The following is a 16,067-nucleotide window of genomic DNA, read 5'->3' as shown; positions in this document are numbered from 1 at the left end:
GGGAGCTTTGAAGCCAATAGCTTCCATTTAAACATCAATTTAGAAATTTATAAGTAGAAATAAGTAATGCCAATGACTTGGTTACCGTGACTTTTAAAGTGGGTCATATCACCCACTTCAATGGTCCAGTTATCTATGAACCTTTAACCTTGGATCACCTGAAGATTATACTTTGTCTTTGAATGCAGTAATCAAAAGATATCGTATAACAAAGAACAGCTTGTAATTCCGTGTCACTTTTTTTGGGTAACACCTCGTTATTTCCTTTGGTTATGATTAATCATTCTTTTCTCACTAAATTAAATCAATTGATAAAGGTAGTTTAGTGACATTATGTATTTGCCTTGGGAACCGTCTAAGCTAGATACTGCTATTCAAAGCCTCACCCACCTTGGAGCTGTTTAAATTGGCCACCGTCATACAACTGTCAGCTCTTGCAGCTGCTGAAAAGTAAACTCATTTAACAGCACAGGTCCTGATATGATCCAGCCACAGGGGATTTACATGCCACCTATCTGCAACCCAAGGACACAGTGTCCACACACTATACATGGTTTCCCAAAGTCCTCCAAGCTGGTTATACTGTCCTGATGAATAAATGTAGATTGAAAGAATTCTCTCATTAAAAACATTAGACAATGACAATGGGTTGTTGAAACCGATTTCTTGCAATGATAATAATAAAACAATTTTAAAAAACATCTCACTTAAAATGTTCTAATTCAGGAGTGTACTAAGTAGGTTTAGCTCTGTTTTTGTGTATTACTATGGTGATTAACAAATTGCAATAAATGAGTACTGTAATCCGGAAGCAGGGACAGACGATGACGAGATTATTATGAACAAAGAGGCACCCACCTCGTTGACCTTTAGCATGCTCTCTCAGTTCGCTTCCTTTCTCGTGTCCTTTCGCACCCTGACGATAAAAATGATTTGACAAAGCTTGGCCAGGAGCAAAATGCTGAGCTTGATTAGACGGTGGCTGCATGACAGACTCCTTGGTTAAATGATGCATTAGTTTTCCTTGATGCTGTTTATCCAGAGCTGTATTTGTGTAGTTCAGAGAAAGAGAAAATATAATTCCGGAGAATCTATTCATTATGAAGTGTTATCACAGTACGTATGCACAGGGAACACCAACTGTAGGTTACATTACTCTGCCATGAAGTTGGGCTTGTCCCTGGTCCTAATCAAATATGGTAATTACTCCTCTTGCCATCTTCATGTTCAAGCACCTATTACAGTCATTTTTCAGTTCTATCTGCATAGCTGTTGTGTGGTCACGGTTATTTGCAGCTTTCATAAAAACAGATGCATGTTTTGCCAGATTTAAACAATGAGCTCCCACCCTCTTCACTGGCACTCCACAGGGGAGGGTACAGATTAGCAACTTGTCAACATCCCTGTCAAAGTTATTTTGAATAGCTCTTTCAAGCAACTTCTGAAGTTAGAGTGACCATCAAAAGGAACATTTCAAACAGTGACTGAGTTGAGGAATAACTGCAGAATCTATAACCAAGGGATTCAATGCACCATAAAAAAGAATGAAGCTTGCTTGGTTTACAACAGTAATCCAGGTCAAGACTCAAATCACTTCCACAAATTCATGATTTCTTTTAATGAATATGAAAATCTCAGTCAGGAGGAACTAATTTCCAGCTGCAACAACACAGACCAGGAGCCAAGATGCTCAGCACAGTAAACATCACAGGATTATAGAATTGTTACAGTACAGGAGTCTGTGCCACTCCTGTACGGACAATCCCCCGAATCCCATTCACCTGATCTTTGCCCACAGCTCTGCAATTTACATTATCGAGTGCTTACGCAACTCCCTTGACTGCTTCCACTGACCCTGCAGGCAAATACAACAAACATTGTGCAATGCAAAACTAAAAATAATAGTAAGTAATGGAAAGACCTGAACAATAAGGCCAATTCATGCAAGAGATTTGAATAACTTCATTGATCAGAGAGCATCAGTGTAGAACAAGTTGGTTAAATCACTGATTTAGGCCCCAGGATCTTTAGTGATCCAGCTGATGTGGTTTTCACTTTATGCTTTGCATTTGGTCAAGTTTAATGAAGCAGAATGGTGACTGCTAGTATGACCTTCATCACCGAGATCTATCACCCATTTGGTACCCATCCCGTGCTAACTCTACCATCCAAACAATTCTTAAATCCAACATCTTAGCCTCAATCACCTTTTCCTGAAAACAATTTCAGCTACTGGCATCAGCTTCCATCTAAAGAAACCGTGCCTCTCATTTGCCCACAATAAACATTGCAGGAATTTGAGATTCACGTCCCACATTTTGTGCAGAATTCTTGCATAATAAGTTATTTTGAACTGATCCATGGAAACAGAGGCATTGGCAGGGCCAGTATTTTCCTTCATCACTAATTGCCACGAAAGTGGTGGACATGAGCCAGCTTCTTGAATGGTTGGCGAAAGAACTTCAAGTGCTGTTAAGGTAGGGAACTTCAGGATTTTAACCCAGTGACAAAGGTACGGTGATATACTTTGAAGTCAGGATATATGTAACGTGAAGGACCATGGCATTCCCTTGTGCCTGGTGTCCTTAAGTAATGGCTGAGACTTTCCTGGCTAATTTTGAAATATAAAAGCAAAGTTCCACACATGCCAAACTGTAGAAGTTTAAATGATATTGGACAGCTGTCCAAGATTCCTAAGTGCTGCAGTAAAATTCTCCACAGAAAAGTCCTACAAAATGACACCAAAACGGCCCAACTACCCTATATAATTTTACATCAAAATAAATAATTTAGGTTTTACAGCTGGCTAGGTTGAAACTTCTGGGTCACGTACCAAGCAACTATTAAGTAACCCAAGCAAACTTTAAGCTGGAGTGGTATTTTGGTTTCTACTACCAAAGGGAGAATTTGTCTAGCTGTTTAATAACACCAATATGTACTTTTCAGGACTGGCTCATTTTATGTAGCTGATCATGCCTGCTGAGAAACAGGAAATGTCGCTGGGGAGTGACACTGGAGAGGAGAGGATAGATGAAATAGGGCAATTGATGGATATGCTGATTGAACCACAGAAGTTTTACAATGCAGCAATATTGGTATTTGAAAAAAAAAACAATTAGTATAAATCTATAAATAAAAAGGCAAACCTTAGGTACTAAGTAGCATTCTTTGTTTAAGCCAGTACCATAAGCAGAGGAAATTTAGGTTGTTACACACTGATTGAGGGAGATGTGCCAATGCCCTGAATGCTCCACAAATGCCATTTACCTGGCTGCTGATTCTGAGACTCTCCAATTTCATCTGCTTTGACATGGCTGTCCTCATCTTCCATGTTGGCTGGGCCCTTGTGGTCTCCTGCATTTGGCATGTTCATATTGACCTGTTTATCTGCTTTTGCAAAGTTTTGTTGGTTATCATGTTGCAGACCAGGCTTGGGTGGAGCTTGCATAGCCGGACCCCTGTCAAAACGATGGTCAAGCTTTACTTCATTCTCCATAATCAGTTTGTCTCCAGGAATTCCCACATTCTTAGATGCTGGTTTCTCAACCTTTTCAAAATTCATTCTGCTTTTGTGATCTGAGGGAACAGTTTAGTTTGAAGTTAATCATTTTCTGCTCTATTCATTTTAACACGTACGTTTAAAACATTAGATAAAACTTCATAAAATGATCCACAATTTGCACCTACATGGTTCTGTGGAATTAAAGATCTATGCTCAGCACAGAAAAGCCATAAGACCACAAGCCACAGGGGCAGAATTAGGCCATTCGGCCCATCGCATCTGCTCCGCCATTCGATCATGGCTGATTTATTATTCCCTCTCAACCCCATTCTCCTGCCTTCTCCCCCATAACCTTTGACACCTTTACTAATCAAGAACCTATCAACCTCCACTTTAAATACACTCAATGACTTGGCCTCCACAGCCGTCTGTGGCAATTAATTCCACAGATTCACCACCTCTGGCTAAAGAAATTCCTCCTCATCTCTGTTCTAAAGGGACGTCCTTTTATTCTGAGGCTGTGCCCTCTGGTCCCAGACTCTCCCACTACTGGAAACATCCTCTCCACGTCCACCCTGTCCAGGCCTTTCAATATTCGATCAGTTTCAATGAGATGCCCCCTCATCCTTCTAAAATCGAGTACAGGTCCAGAGCCATCAAACCCGCCTCATACATTAACCCTTTCGTGCCTGGGTTTATTCTCATAAACCTCCTCTGGACCCTCCCCAACACCAGAACCTCTCTCGTTAGATATGGGGCCCAAAACTGCTCACAATACTCCAAATGTGGTCTGACCAACGCCTTATAAAGCCTCAGCATTACATCCTTGCTTTTATATTCTAGTCCTCTTGAAATGAATTCCAACATTGCATTTGCCTTCCTTACTACCGACTCAACCTGCAAGTTAACCTTTAGGGAATCCTGCACTAGACTCCCAAGGTCCTTTGCACCTCCGATTTCTGAATTCGCTCCCCATTTAGAAAAGAGTCTACGCCTTTATTCCTTCTACCAAAGTGCATGACCGTACACTTCCCTACGCTGTATTCCATCTGCCACTTCTTTGCCTGAATTCAAGTCCTTCTGCAGACTCCCTGCTTCCTCAACACTACCTGCCCCTCCACCTATCTTTGTATCATCTGCAAACTTGGCCACAAAGCCATCAATTACGTCATCCAGATCATTAACATATAACATGAAAAGTATTGGACCCAACACCGACCCCTGGGGAACACCACCAGTCACCAGCAGCCAACCAGAAAAGGCCCCCTTTACTCCCACTCTTTGCCTTCTGCCAGTCAGCCAGTCTTCTATCCATGCCGGTATCTTTCCTGTAATACCATGGGCTCCTATCTTGTTTAGCAGCCTCATGTGTGGCACGTTGTCAAAGGCCTTCTGAAAATTCAAGTAACATCCACTGACTCTTTGTCTATCCTGCATGTTACTTCCTCAAAGAATTCCAATCTGTCAGGCAAGATCTCCCTTTAAGGAAACCATGCTGACTTTGACCCATCTTATCATGTTCTTCCAAGTACCCCGAAACCTCATCCTTAATGATGGACACTAACATCTTACCAACAACTGAAGTCAGGCTAACTGGCCTATAACTTCCTGTCTTTTGTCTCCCTCCCTTCTTAAAGATTGGAGTGACATTTGCCATTTTCCAGTCCTCTGGAACCACTCCTGAATCTAGTGATTCTTGAAAGATCACTACTATTGCCTCCACAATCTCTTCAGCTACCTCTTTCAGAACCCTGGGGTGTAGTCCATCCAGTCCAGGTGACTTATCCACCTTCGGACCTTTCAGCTTCCCAAGCACTTTCTCCTTGGTAATGGCGATTACACTCACTTCTGCCCCCTGACTCTCTCGAATTCCTGGTTTGTTGCTGGTGTCTTCCACAGTGAAGAATGTCCCAAAATATTTACTCAGTTCATCTGCCATTTCTTTGTTCCCTGTTACTACTTTTCCAGCGTCATTTTCCAGCAATCCAATGTCCGCTCTTGCCCCTCTTTTATTCCTGATATCTAAAAAAAACCTGGTATCATCACATCATTAGCTAGCTTATCTTCCTATTTCATCTTTTTTCCCCTTGTTGCTTTTTTTATAGTTGCCTTCTGTTGGTTTTTAGAGGCTTCCCAATCCTCTAGTTTCCCACTAATTTTTGCAATATTGTATGCCTTCTCTTTTGCTTTTATGCTGTCTTTGACTTCCCTCGTCAGCCACAGTTGCCTCATCCTCCCTTTAGGATACTTCTTCTTTGGAATGAAGTGATTCTGCATCTTTATACTTACTTTATTTATACAGCACAGTAACAGGCCCTTCTGGCCCAACAAGTCCACACCGCCCAATTATACACTCGTAATTCCGAACTACTCCCAGAAACTCTTGCCATTGCCGCTCCATCATCCCTGCTAGGGTCCCTTTCCAATCAACTTTGGCCAGCTCCTCTCTCATGCCTCTGTAGTTACCTTTACTCAACTGTAAAACCGATACATCCAGCAAAAAAAAAACTGGATTATTTGAGATAAAAGGAATTCTCTTTCATTTACTGTGGAATCTTTCATGATTCCCAATGCACTCACGTCAACGAATTATAATCACTGCCACGAAGTAAAAAGATGTCAAGTCCAATTTATAAATAACTAAGCCTTTCAGTACAGAAATAAAACTAATTAATTGATGTCAATGGAGAGATAAATATTAGCCTGCATTCTGGAGAATTGTACTCTGCAAACAAGGTTTCTTGTGAATCTCCCTCCACACACCTGAATCTAGTCTTTCGACTCGGGCGCGAGTGCCAAAGATAGAACCAAAGTTAAAGTTAAAACAGACAAAATACTCCGAGATAACGCCATGTCATAAGGAATTCAAGGTTGAATCAAGATGGGCTAAATGGCCTTCCTCAAATGTGTCTTCCAATGTTAACTGCTCAAAATTCCTGCTTTTGTACAAATTTCCCCCCTTTCAGATTACCACAAGGTGGCAGTCTTTTGCCACAATGCTTTTCCCATGCCTCTGTCCCAACCTTTAAAGTCCAATGAAAAGCACGACAAATAACGCAGTTAACGTCACTTTTTTTTAGGCCCTATTTGTCGGGGGCAGTGAGAGAAATTTAAAAAGCCTAAAGTTAAGGGCTGAAAATACATAATAAAAACACATCTACCTCAAAAATGTCCTTTAGGGAAGGAAATATGCCATAGTTACCCGGTCTGGCCTGCACACATCTCCAAGCTCAATGCAGTAAACTCTCAACTACCCTCTCAGTGCAAGCTCATGGGACCACTAGGGATGGATAATAAATATGGGCCTCTTTACAGACTTCCACACCAATTATGGAAAGAAAGACATTCACAAATAAATCCAAGAGCGAATTCTGGAAAAACATTCGAATAAAAGAAATGGCAGCAGCAGACCATTCAGCACTTGAGCCTGCACTGCCATTCTAGAAGATCATGGCTGATCTGAACCACAGTTCCACTTTCCTGCACTAAGCCCATATTCCTCAATTCCCTCAATACCTAAATAAAAATTCAACTTTCTTGAATATACTCAACAACTTCCACAGCTCCCTTGGGTAAAGAACTCCAAAGATTCACCATCTTCTGGGTGAAGACATTTCTTCTCATCTCTGTTCTGAATGGCCTCTACCCTTTACTTTGAGGCAGTGATTCCAGGATCTACCAAGTGAAAAATAATCTCTGTATTTACCTTGTAAGAAGTTGCTTTGTGTAGTGTGGTGAAAATGCCAAGTAGCAGATATGCATTTATGGGGGTGCAGAAAATAGGGGAATTAAAGAACTTGAAGCAGCAAATGGGATGAGGTCAAGTAACACATTTCTGCCTTTAAATTCTATACAAAATGCTTTCTCCAAGTTTATTTATAACCCTCAAGTACTAACAACATGGAACATAAATCAGTAGACCTAACTGGCCCTGACCAAAGTGTGGTCCACAGGAGCCTCAATCAGTACTGCTCTTCTTCTCATCTTCTCCCTCACAGAAGACCTCAAGATATCCTAAGTTGCTCAAAAGCCAAAATACCTGAGCAGGACTCAAGGGACTGAGTTATGCCGGGGGGGGGGGGTGGTTGGTGGTGGTGGTGGGGTGGGAGGATGTTGGTGGAAGAGGGAATGGGTTGAGCAGGTTAGGACTTTATTCATTGGCGCATAGGAGAATAAGGGGTGATCGCAGAGGCATATAAAATCATGTGGGATATAGACAGGATGAATGCACACACAGTCTTTTTCCCAGGGTGAGGGAATCAAGAACTAGAGGACATGGGTTTAGAGTGAGAGGGGAGAGATTTAATAGGAACCTGACATGCAACTTTTTCCACCCAGAGGGTGGTCAGTATGTGGATCGAGCTGCCAGAGGAAGTGGTCGAGGCAGGTACATTAACAACATTTAAAAGGCACTTGGACAGGTGCATGGATAGGAAAGGTTTAGAGGGATAAGGGCAAAAAGCAAGTAAATGGGACTAGCTTAGATGGGAACCTTGAACAGCATGGACCAGCTGCGCAAAGAGGCCTGTTTCCATGCTGTATGACAGAGTTCATTCACTGTTATGGTGACTAGATAATGGGTTTTAGGCAACATTGAGTTAGGGAGAAAAGTGAACAGGATTCAAAGCATACAAAAGATGAAACACGCAGATACTATGCGCACACACAGAGGGATGGTGCGAGTGCAGCAGGCCAGTGGATGGATGTCACCAACACACACAGAGGGAGGCATAGAGAGGAGAGAAAACCATTCCGAGGCAAGGTAGGATTCTCAATATCCAGCTAACAGATCTCTCTGCAATTTCCAAAACCTGGTGCATCTTCATATCTTGTTATTCAAACCTTTCCTGCCCTCCTATCATAGAGCTTCTCTTCTGTTCTCTCCTCTTTTTTTCTTGGAATCTCTTATCTATAACTATTGCCGTTCCTAAGAAAGGTCAACATCCTGAAATACAACCTTTCAAACCCAGCAAGTTAGAAAGAATCTGTTGGATTCCAGCACATTGTTTTTTATTGTGGACAAGAGAAACATGAACTGTTCTTCAAAATATTACCATTTTGGTTATTCTTTCCAATTTCTCAGTAATATCATTAGCTAAACCATCATCTTTTTGTATGTTTCAGAGAAAAGTAATCCACAGAGTTCAGAACTTTCAAACAGTACAATGAAACTAACCTAACTGCACTTCATAGACCATTATTTAACTTTACAGAGCCTCTCTTTAGCTGGAGTAAGCTACCCAAAGTGAGCACACCAAAGTGAAAATCTGCAAGAGTTTATTTGGGGGGGGGGGGGGGGGGAAGAGGAGGAGAGAGCTGGAAAAGCAAGCAATTTAATCATAGGATTACTGTAGAAGAGATTAAGTCGCCTGCATCCAGCTCTTGCCCATTTTCTGCTGTGAGAACCAAAGGGAAAATAGAAAAAAATTTCATGGGAACCAGGTTGACATTGCCAACTAGTCACAAGATCAGGTTCCTATGGATACAGAAACAATTGAGCACATTGATGAAATTGTAAATACATTTCCCAATATTTGCATCAATGTCAGTCAGGGAAAATCCTGGCTCACTTTATGATAAAACACAAGCCTGTAAAGTGCATTCATATGAAAAATTCTTTCCTTACACATACCAATTAACACATCCACGGATTTTCCCTGCTCATTTTCTTCTACCCCAGGCATACCAGCATCATCATCTGCTTTGCCCAGATCTGTGAAGACAATACTGGAATTTTAAACAATCACATTACTAAACAAAAACCAATAAATTAGCAGCAAGGTCCTGATCAAGCTGAAAGACTTCATTTGAAGCTTGGCTTCTGAGGCATGAATGATGCTGGCCAAGTTCACATTAGTTGTCCAGTCATAGTTGCCCCAAAGTGATGGTGAGAGGGCTTTCTCCCTGCATCATTCCAGTGACTGAGATGGTGGCACACCTTTGATTGCGCGAGAGAGAGAGAGAGAGAGTGCGATAGGGAATTGCAGAACATCAGCCTCCCTACCAATGATAACAAATAGCAATAACATCTGAGTCTGAATCAGATGTTGTAGGGAGCAGATGTTGTAGGGAGCAGGGCATTGTAAAGCCATTCTTCATGAATTACTGCAGTACATCAGACTGCAGTAATGCAGCCATTACATGTGAAGAGACAGACAACAATGCTGGAAACCCAAAGGAACAAACAATAAGAACATACTGTCCACCTTGCCCTCCGAACCTGCTGTCATTTGTGGCTGACCTTACATGAGTGCCTTTTTCTCTGCACTATCCCCATGTCCCTTGATTTTCTTTATATTTGGAAATGTTGATCTGCTATTCCGAATGAAATCCTAAACCTCCACAGCTCTCCGGGATAAAGAATTCCAATGATTCACCACCGCTTCAGTGAAGAAATTTCTCATCTCATTCCTCAACAGCCTACCTTTTATTCTGAGACCATGACCCCTGGTTCTAGAATCTTCAGCCAGGGGAAGCATCTTCTTTTAGTACAAGATTCTTACAGGGCCTAACCAACTTTCAATGAGATTGCCTCTCATTCCTCCGAGCACTAGAGAACACAGGGCTGGTCTAATTAACGTTTCCTCAAATGACAAACACTCCATCCTGGGACAAGTCCAGTCAACCATTGCTGTACTCACTTTATGGTAAGTACATCAGATGGACTCTTGACCTCACAACCTACCTTGTTACGACCCTGCACCTTATTGTCTGCCTGCAATGCACTTCCCTATAGCTGTGACACTTTACTCTGTATGCTTTTATTATTTTGCCCTGTACTACCTCAATGCACCGTGTAATGAATTGACCTGTACAAACGGTACGCAAGACAAGTTTTTCACTGTACCTCGGTACAAGTGACAATAATAAACCAATACTTTTAGACCAAAACTGTTCACAATGGCGTGGTCTCACCACAAACCCCTACAATTGGAGTACTACTTTATTCAAACACTCTTGTAATAAAGGCCAACATTACATTTACCTTAATTGTTTGTTGCATCTGCATGTTGGCTTTTGACGAGTTGTGTACCAGCAAACCTATAACCGTTTCATCATCAACACTGCCCAATTTCGCAGCATTTACAAAATATTCTGCTCTTCTAGTTTGTGCTCCAAGGTGGATGACTTCATATTTTTCCACACTGTATTGCACCTGCCACGTTCTTGCCCACTCACTGAGCATGTCTTGCAGCCTTGAAGTCTCACTACATCCTCCTCATTACTCACAATCCCACCTAGTTTTGTTTCATCAAATGTGAAATATGACATTTGGTTCCCTCTGTCAAATCGTTGATATAGATCGTAAATAGCTGGGGACCAAGCACCAATACCTGTAGTGCCCCACCAGTCACTACTGCCTGCCAATACAGGAAGTGTTTATTAGCACTTCATTTTCTGACTGAACTGATTCTCATATGTCCACAGATCAACCACAATTCCACATACCCCAACCTTATTGACAAACCTCTTGAGTGGGGCCTTTTTGAAAGCCTTCTGAATGTCCAAATGCACCATATCCACTGGTTCCCCCTTATCTATTCTACTGGTCATTATCACAAAGAAATCCAGTATATTAGTCCAACATAATTTTCCTTTTATTTTATAAATTGAATCCGATTCCGTATAATCCTATTATTCTTTAAGTGTTCTGTTATCGCATGCTTCATTATAGATTCCAGCATATTCCTACTAAAATAAAAACAGAAAAGAAATCGCTGCACTGTGGAAGGAGTTATACAACTTGAAAGCCTTGGGTGAAGTACCTGTCAGAACAGGAGACAGATTTTCAACACGCCAACAGAACAGTATTTGTAGCTTAGGAAGCAGAGGGAAGAAAAGTTCAAATCAGGGCAATTCGAAGAGAAGAAGCTTTCCTTGCAATCTGTCAAATAATCAAGTTACACTTTCAAAGTCTTTTCAAGCCAGAGGAGTAGCTGAGTCTTGGGCAGAGTTAGAGATTGTTGATCACGAGACAAAGGAGCAGAAGTAGGCCATTCAGCCCATCGAGTCTGCTCCGCACCCTGAGGGGTGAGGAAATCTGGCATGAATGCAATGAAAAAAAGACAATATTTTGGAACCACCTTTAGGAATTCCCTCAAGAGCAGGGTGCACGAGGCTAAAAGATGCCAACAAATGAAACACTACTCAAGTTGAAGTCAGAGGTTAACTATAGATTTTGTAAAAGACAAGAAACTGGCAATGCAAGTAGTAAAGGAGCAGTAGAAAGCAGGGAAAACTGTTAGCTTATTGTTTATGATACTGTGCCTTTGTGAATAAGCATTTTGGAAATCAAGACACAGCTAAATCAGATGGACAGAGTTCAAAAAGACATCAATGAAAGATAGCTGGTCTGAAGAGGTCTATAAGAACAGTGATATTTAATGTGATTTATATTTCAAGTGTGCAAAATTGATGCTTAAGTTGTGGTGTTTGAAGTCAAATATACTAAGTGCTAAACTTAAATATTTTGTCAATCAAAGCTTGCACTTCAATCAGCAAGTTGATGTAAAGGTGACTGTACACATCTACAACTCCAAGGGGAAACCAATTACTGGAACATTCATCAACTTGAGGTAGAATTTCATTACTACATTCCATCACAAAAGTATCAGAATTGCCCTCCCATTTCCTAGCCAAGTAATGTTTTAAATATTGCATTAAAGTAATGCAAATGTTGCATCACAAACAGTAATAATCGATGCAATTAAATTCATTTCTCTAAACTTCAGTGTACAAACTCCAAAAACAACCCTAAAGGAAAATTGCACTGTGTGAATGAGATCAAGGGTTTCCATTATTATGCACACAAAACTACTCAACCACATTTACCTGACAGGTAGACGAATACTGGTTAGATTGTGCAAGGACATGACTTATTTACGTGTTTCTTACTTAGTAATTTAATATCGCTGTCTTGATGAGATTGCAGTTTGCTTCCATCAAGATTAATGATGGGTTTATTGTTCTTAGCAACCTGTTGCACGTTCTCAAGATTTCCTTTGGATTTGCTGTAATCCCAGTCAGATTCCCGAGCTTTAGGTGCTTCCTCTTTCTCTTCTCTAGGCTATGCATCAAAAAAAATAGTAGATGCAATTAAAGACGAAGTAACATTAGCAGGGATTAGTAATTTGCAGAATACTTGCTCAGTTAAGAAACTTCCCTTGCCCAAAATCTATTTGTCAGGAGTATCTTCACCTTGTACTCTCTTGTAGCCTGTACTATCTTGTTCAAGCAATTCATTCTAAAGACTAGACTTTTGTTTAATGTTATGGGAGCTCAGTGCATTCAGCATAAGAGGGAAGTTGGAATGACTGACTTAAAGTTGAATTTTCCTTACTACCTCAACAAGTGGCATCATTATGCAACCAGAGGGCAGTTAGGAGAGATAGAGTCAAAGCACAATAGGGCATTTAAGGATAGAATCAGTAAAGAGTAATAGCTGATCAATGAAAATAACACCATTAAGGGTATGAAAAGTAGAATGGGATGCCCAGTAAAGCTCACCTGAGACATCACATGGTGTTATCACAAGTTCCCATTTTCCTAACTGAAACCAATACAGTAAAACTCCTATAATCCACTATCTGAAGGTTCGGCAGCTGACTCACCAGGTAGTTTCCATGCTCCCTTTCCACACACCAGGGCCCAGTTCCTGCCTTCTCTTTCCACTCACCCCAGTCCCTTTCAACTTACCTGTTCACTAGAAAATTTATCATACTGTGTAACATCTAAATTGTTGAGGTATTAACACAACATCCAATAGTCCAGAAAATCTGCCAGTCCCAGCATGCCAGATTATTGGAGTTTTTACTGTGGTTGTCAAGGACAAAAATGCTGGGAAGTTCCTCACCAGCTCCAAAGGCATGCATGAATTTAAAAAAATGAGCTGTGCTATTTCCACAGTAATGTTGGTTCACAGGAATCTTGAATGCAATTTGCCGAGTTCCGATGTAAAGAACGTTTCACCTCCTGTTTCCCTAATTTTCCTGTGGATTTTTATTAAGCACAACCTGACACTGGATCATAATGCAGTTGGTATAATTGACTACAATCAATCCAACCTTTGGCAGCTGATGTTATATAGTAATGAGAGTTTAAACATTTCTATCTGTCATTACTTAAACAGAACCAAAAACAATGCTCCATTAAAAACTTTCTTAACATAGCTTACTTGGTTTTGTTTGGGATCTTCTTCCCGTTTTGGAGATTGGTCGTGCACTCTCTCTAAAGTTTTGATTTTCTCCTCACATTGCTCCTTAAGTGCACTGATCTGCTGACCACATTGCAGGCTGCAAAACAATTTCCCAAGATATGCAAGCAGTACTTACAAAACATTAATTTGCATTTCTAAAATATTTCTCATATAGAGAAGATGTCTCAAATTGTTCCCAAATTCACCCAACAAAACTGGCAATTTGTCAGTAATGCAAGCCAACCTAATGAACCATTAACAGCAGAGCACATTTACTTGGAGGAAAATAATCACCAGAAACAGCTATTGAGTTTGCAACAATCCTGTTGGCAAAAGCCAAGGAAATGCCTTCATTCAAGATTCAAATTTCAAATCAAAAAGCTGTAGGTGCTGGAAACAAGAAATAAAAATTGAAAATATTGGAAATATACTCAGCATCTGTGTAAAGAGAAACAGTAAATGGGTTTATTATTGTCACATGTACTGAGGTACAGGGATAAATTTTGTTTTGCATGCCATCCATAAAGATCATTTCATCACATCAGTGCATTGAGGTAGTACAAGGGAAAACAATAACAGAATGCAGAATAAAGTGTTACAGTTACAGAGAAAGTGCAGTGCAGGCAGACAATAAGGTATAAGGCAATGACAAGGTAGATTGCGAGTTCAAGAGTCCACCTTCTCATACTAGGGGACCGTTCAATAGTCTTATAACAACAGGATAGAAGCTGCCCTTGAGCCTGGTGGTACGCGTTTTCAGGCCTTCTTATCTTCTACCCAATGGGAGGGGGAGACAAGATGGGATGTCCAGGGTAGGTGGGGTCTTTGATTATGCTGGCTGCTTTACTGAGGGAGCAAGAAGTGCAGACGGAGTCTATGGAGGGGAGGCTGGTTTTTGTGACGTGCTGAGCTGTGTCCAAAACACACTGCAGTTGTTTGCGGTCTTGGGCACAGCAGTTGTCATACCAAGCCACGATGCATCCAGATAAAATGCTTTGTGGTGCACTGATAAAAATTGCTAAGGGTCAACCAGGGACATGCCAAATTTCTACTCCTGAGGAAGTAGAGGCACTGGTGGACTTTCTTGGCCATAGCATCTGCAAGGTTGGACCAGGACAGGCTATTGGTGATGTTCACTCCTAGAAACATGAAGCTGTCAGTCTCAGCGCCAAAATGTGAACAGGAGTGTGTGCACCACCCCGCACCCCACCTTCCTCAAGTCAATGACCAGCTCTTTTGTTTTGCTGACATTGAGGGAAAGGTTGTTGTCAAGACACCATGCCACTAGGCTCTCCATCTCCTTCCTATATACTGACTCAGAAGAATCAGAATTATTATTACTGTCTTATATGATATGAAGTTTGTTTTGCAGCAGCAGTACTGTGCAAAGACAAATCTATAAATTACAAAAATATAGTGCAAAAAAAGGAATAATTAGGTAGTGTTCATGGATTACTCAGAAATCTGATGGCAGAGGGGAAGAAGCAGTTCCTGAATCACTGAGTGTGGATCTTCAGGCTCCTGTACCTTCCTCCCTAATGGTAGTAACAAGAAGGGGGCGTGTTCTAGATAGTGAGGGTGCTTAATGACGGATGCTGCTTTCTTGATGCACCATCTCTTGAAGTCATCCTCGATGGTGGGGAGGGTTGCACCCGTGATAGAGCGTGACGGTGACTCATCATTATTTGAGATATGGTCCACTATGGTGGTATCATCTGCAAACTTGTGGATGGAGTTAGAGCAGAATCTGGCCACGCAGTCATGTGTATAGGTTGTAAAGTCAGGGGCTGAGGATGTAACCTTGTGGGGCACCAGTGTTGAGGATAATCGTGGTAGAGGTGTTGCTGCCTATCCTTCCTATCTGCCTATCAAGTCAAGGATCTTGTTGCAAAGGGAGGTGTTGAGTCTCAGGTCTAGGAGTTGGAGATGAGGTTGCTTGGAATTATAGTATTGAAGGCGGAACTGTAGTCAATAAACAGTAGTCTAACGTAGGTGTCTTTACTGTCCAGATGCTCCAGAGACGAGTGTAGGGGTTTATTGTTTCTGGACCTCATCAGAATTAAGAAAAATTAGAGATCAAACATTGATGATGTTGCTGAGGATGAGGGGTAGCAAATAAAGGAGAATATCTGTGATAGGGTGGAGACAGAGGCCAAATGACACAATTTGTAGTGGTGCAGGCTTGTTAATTACAGCTGAACTCTCTGGAGGAGGTGCAAGTGGGAGCTGAATGCAGAGAGGGAAGGGAGAAAGCAAAAATGCCAAAGTCCAAAATACTGCAGTTGTTGGAAATCTGAAATAAGAGAATGTTGGAAATACTCAGCAGGTCAGACAGAATCTGCAGAGGAAGAAACATTAATATTAGAAACC

General features: G+C 41.2%; 1 protein-coding gene across 1 annotated transcript in view; it reads right to left on the bottom strand.

Moving 5' to 3' along the window:
• LOC127584005 (protein GOLM2-like) overlaps positions 1-16,067 on the bottom strand; it is a 71,962-nt gene that overhangs the window by 21,127 nt on the left and 34,768 nt on the right. Inside the window, 5 exon segments of the mRNA XM_052040504.1 lie at positions 859-1,044; positions 3,268-3,576; positions 9,135-9,215; positions 12,398-12,569; positions 13,677-13,794. Coding sequence (XP_051896464.1) covers positions 859-1,044; positions 3,268-3,576; positions 9,135-9,215; positions 12,398-12,569; positions 13,677-13,794 — 866 coding nt within the window.

Source organism: Pristis pectinata, chromosome 28, assembly GCF_009764475.1.
Source record: "Pristis pectinata isolate sPriPec2 chromosome 28, sPriPec2.1.pri, whole genome shotgun sequence".
NCBI lineage: Eukaryota > Metazoa > Chordata > Chondrichthyes > Rhinopristiformes > Pristidae > Pristis > Pristis pectinata.
This window is presented reverse-complemented; position numbering and strand designations above follow the sequence as displayed.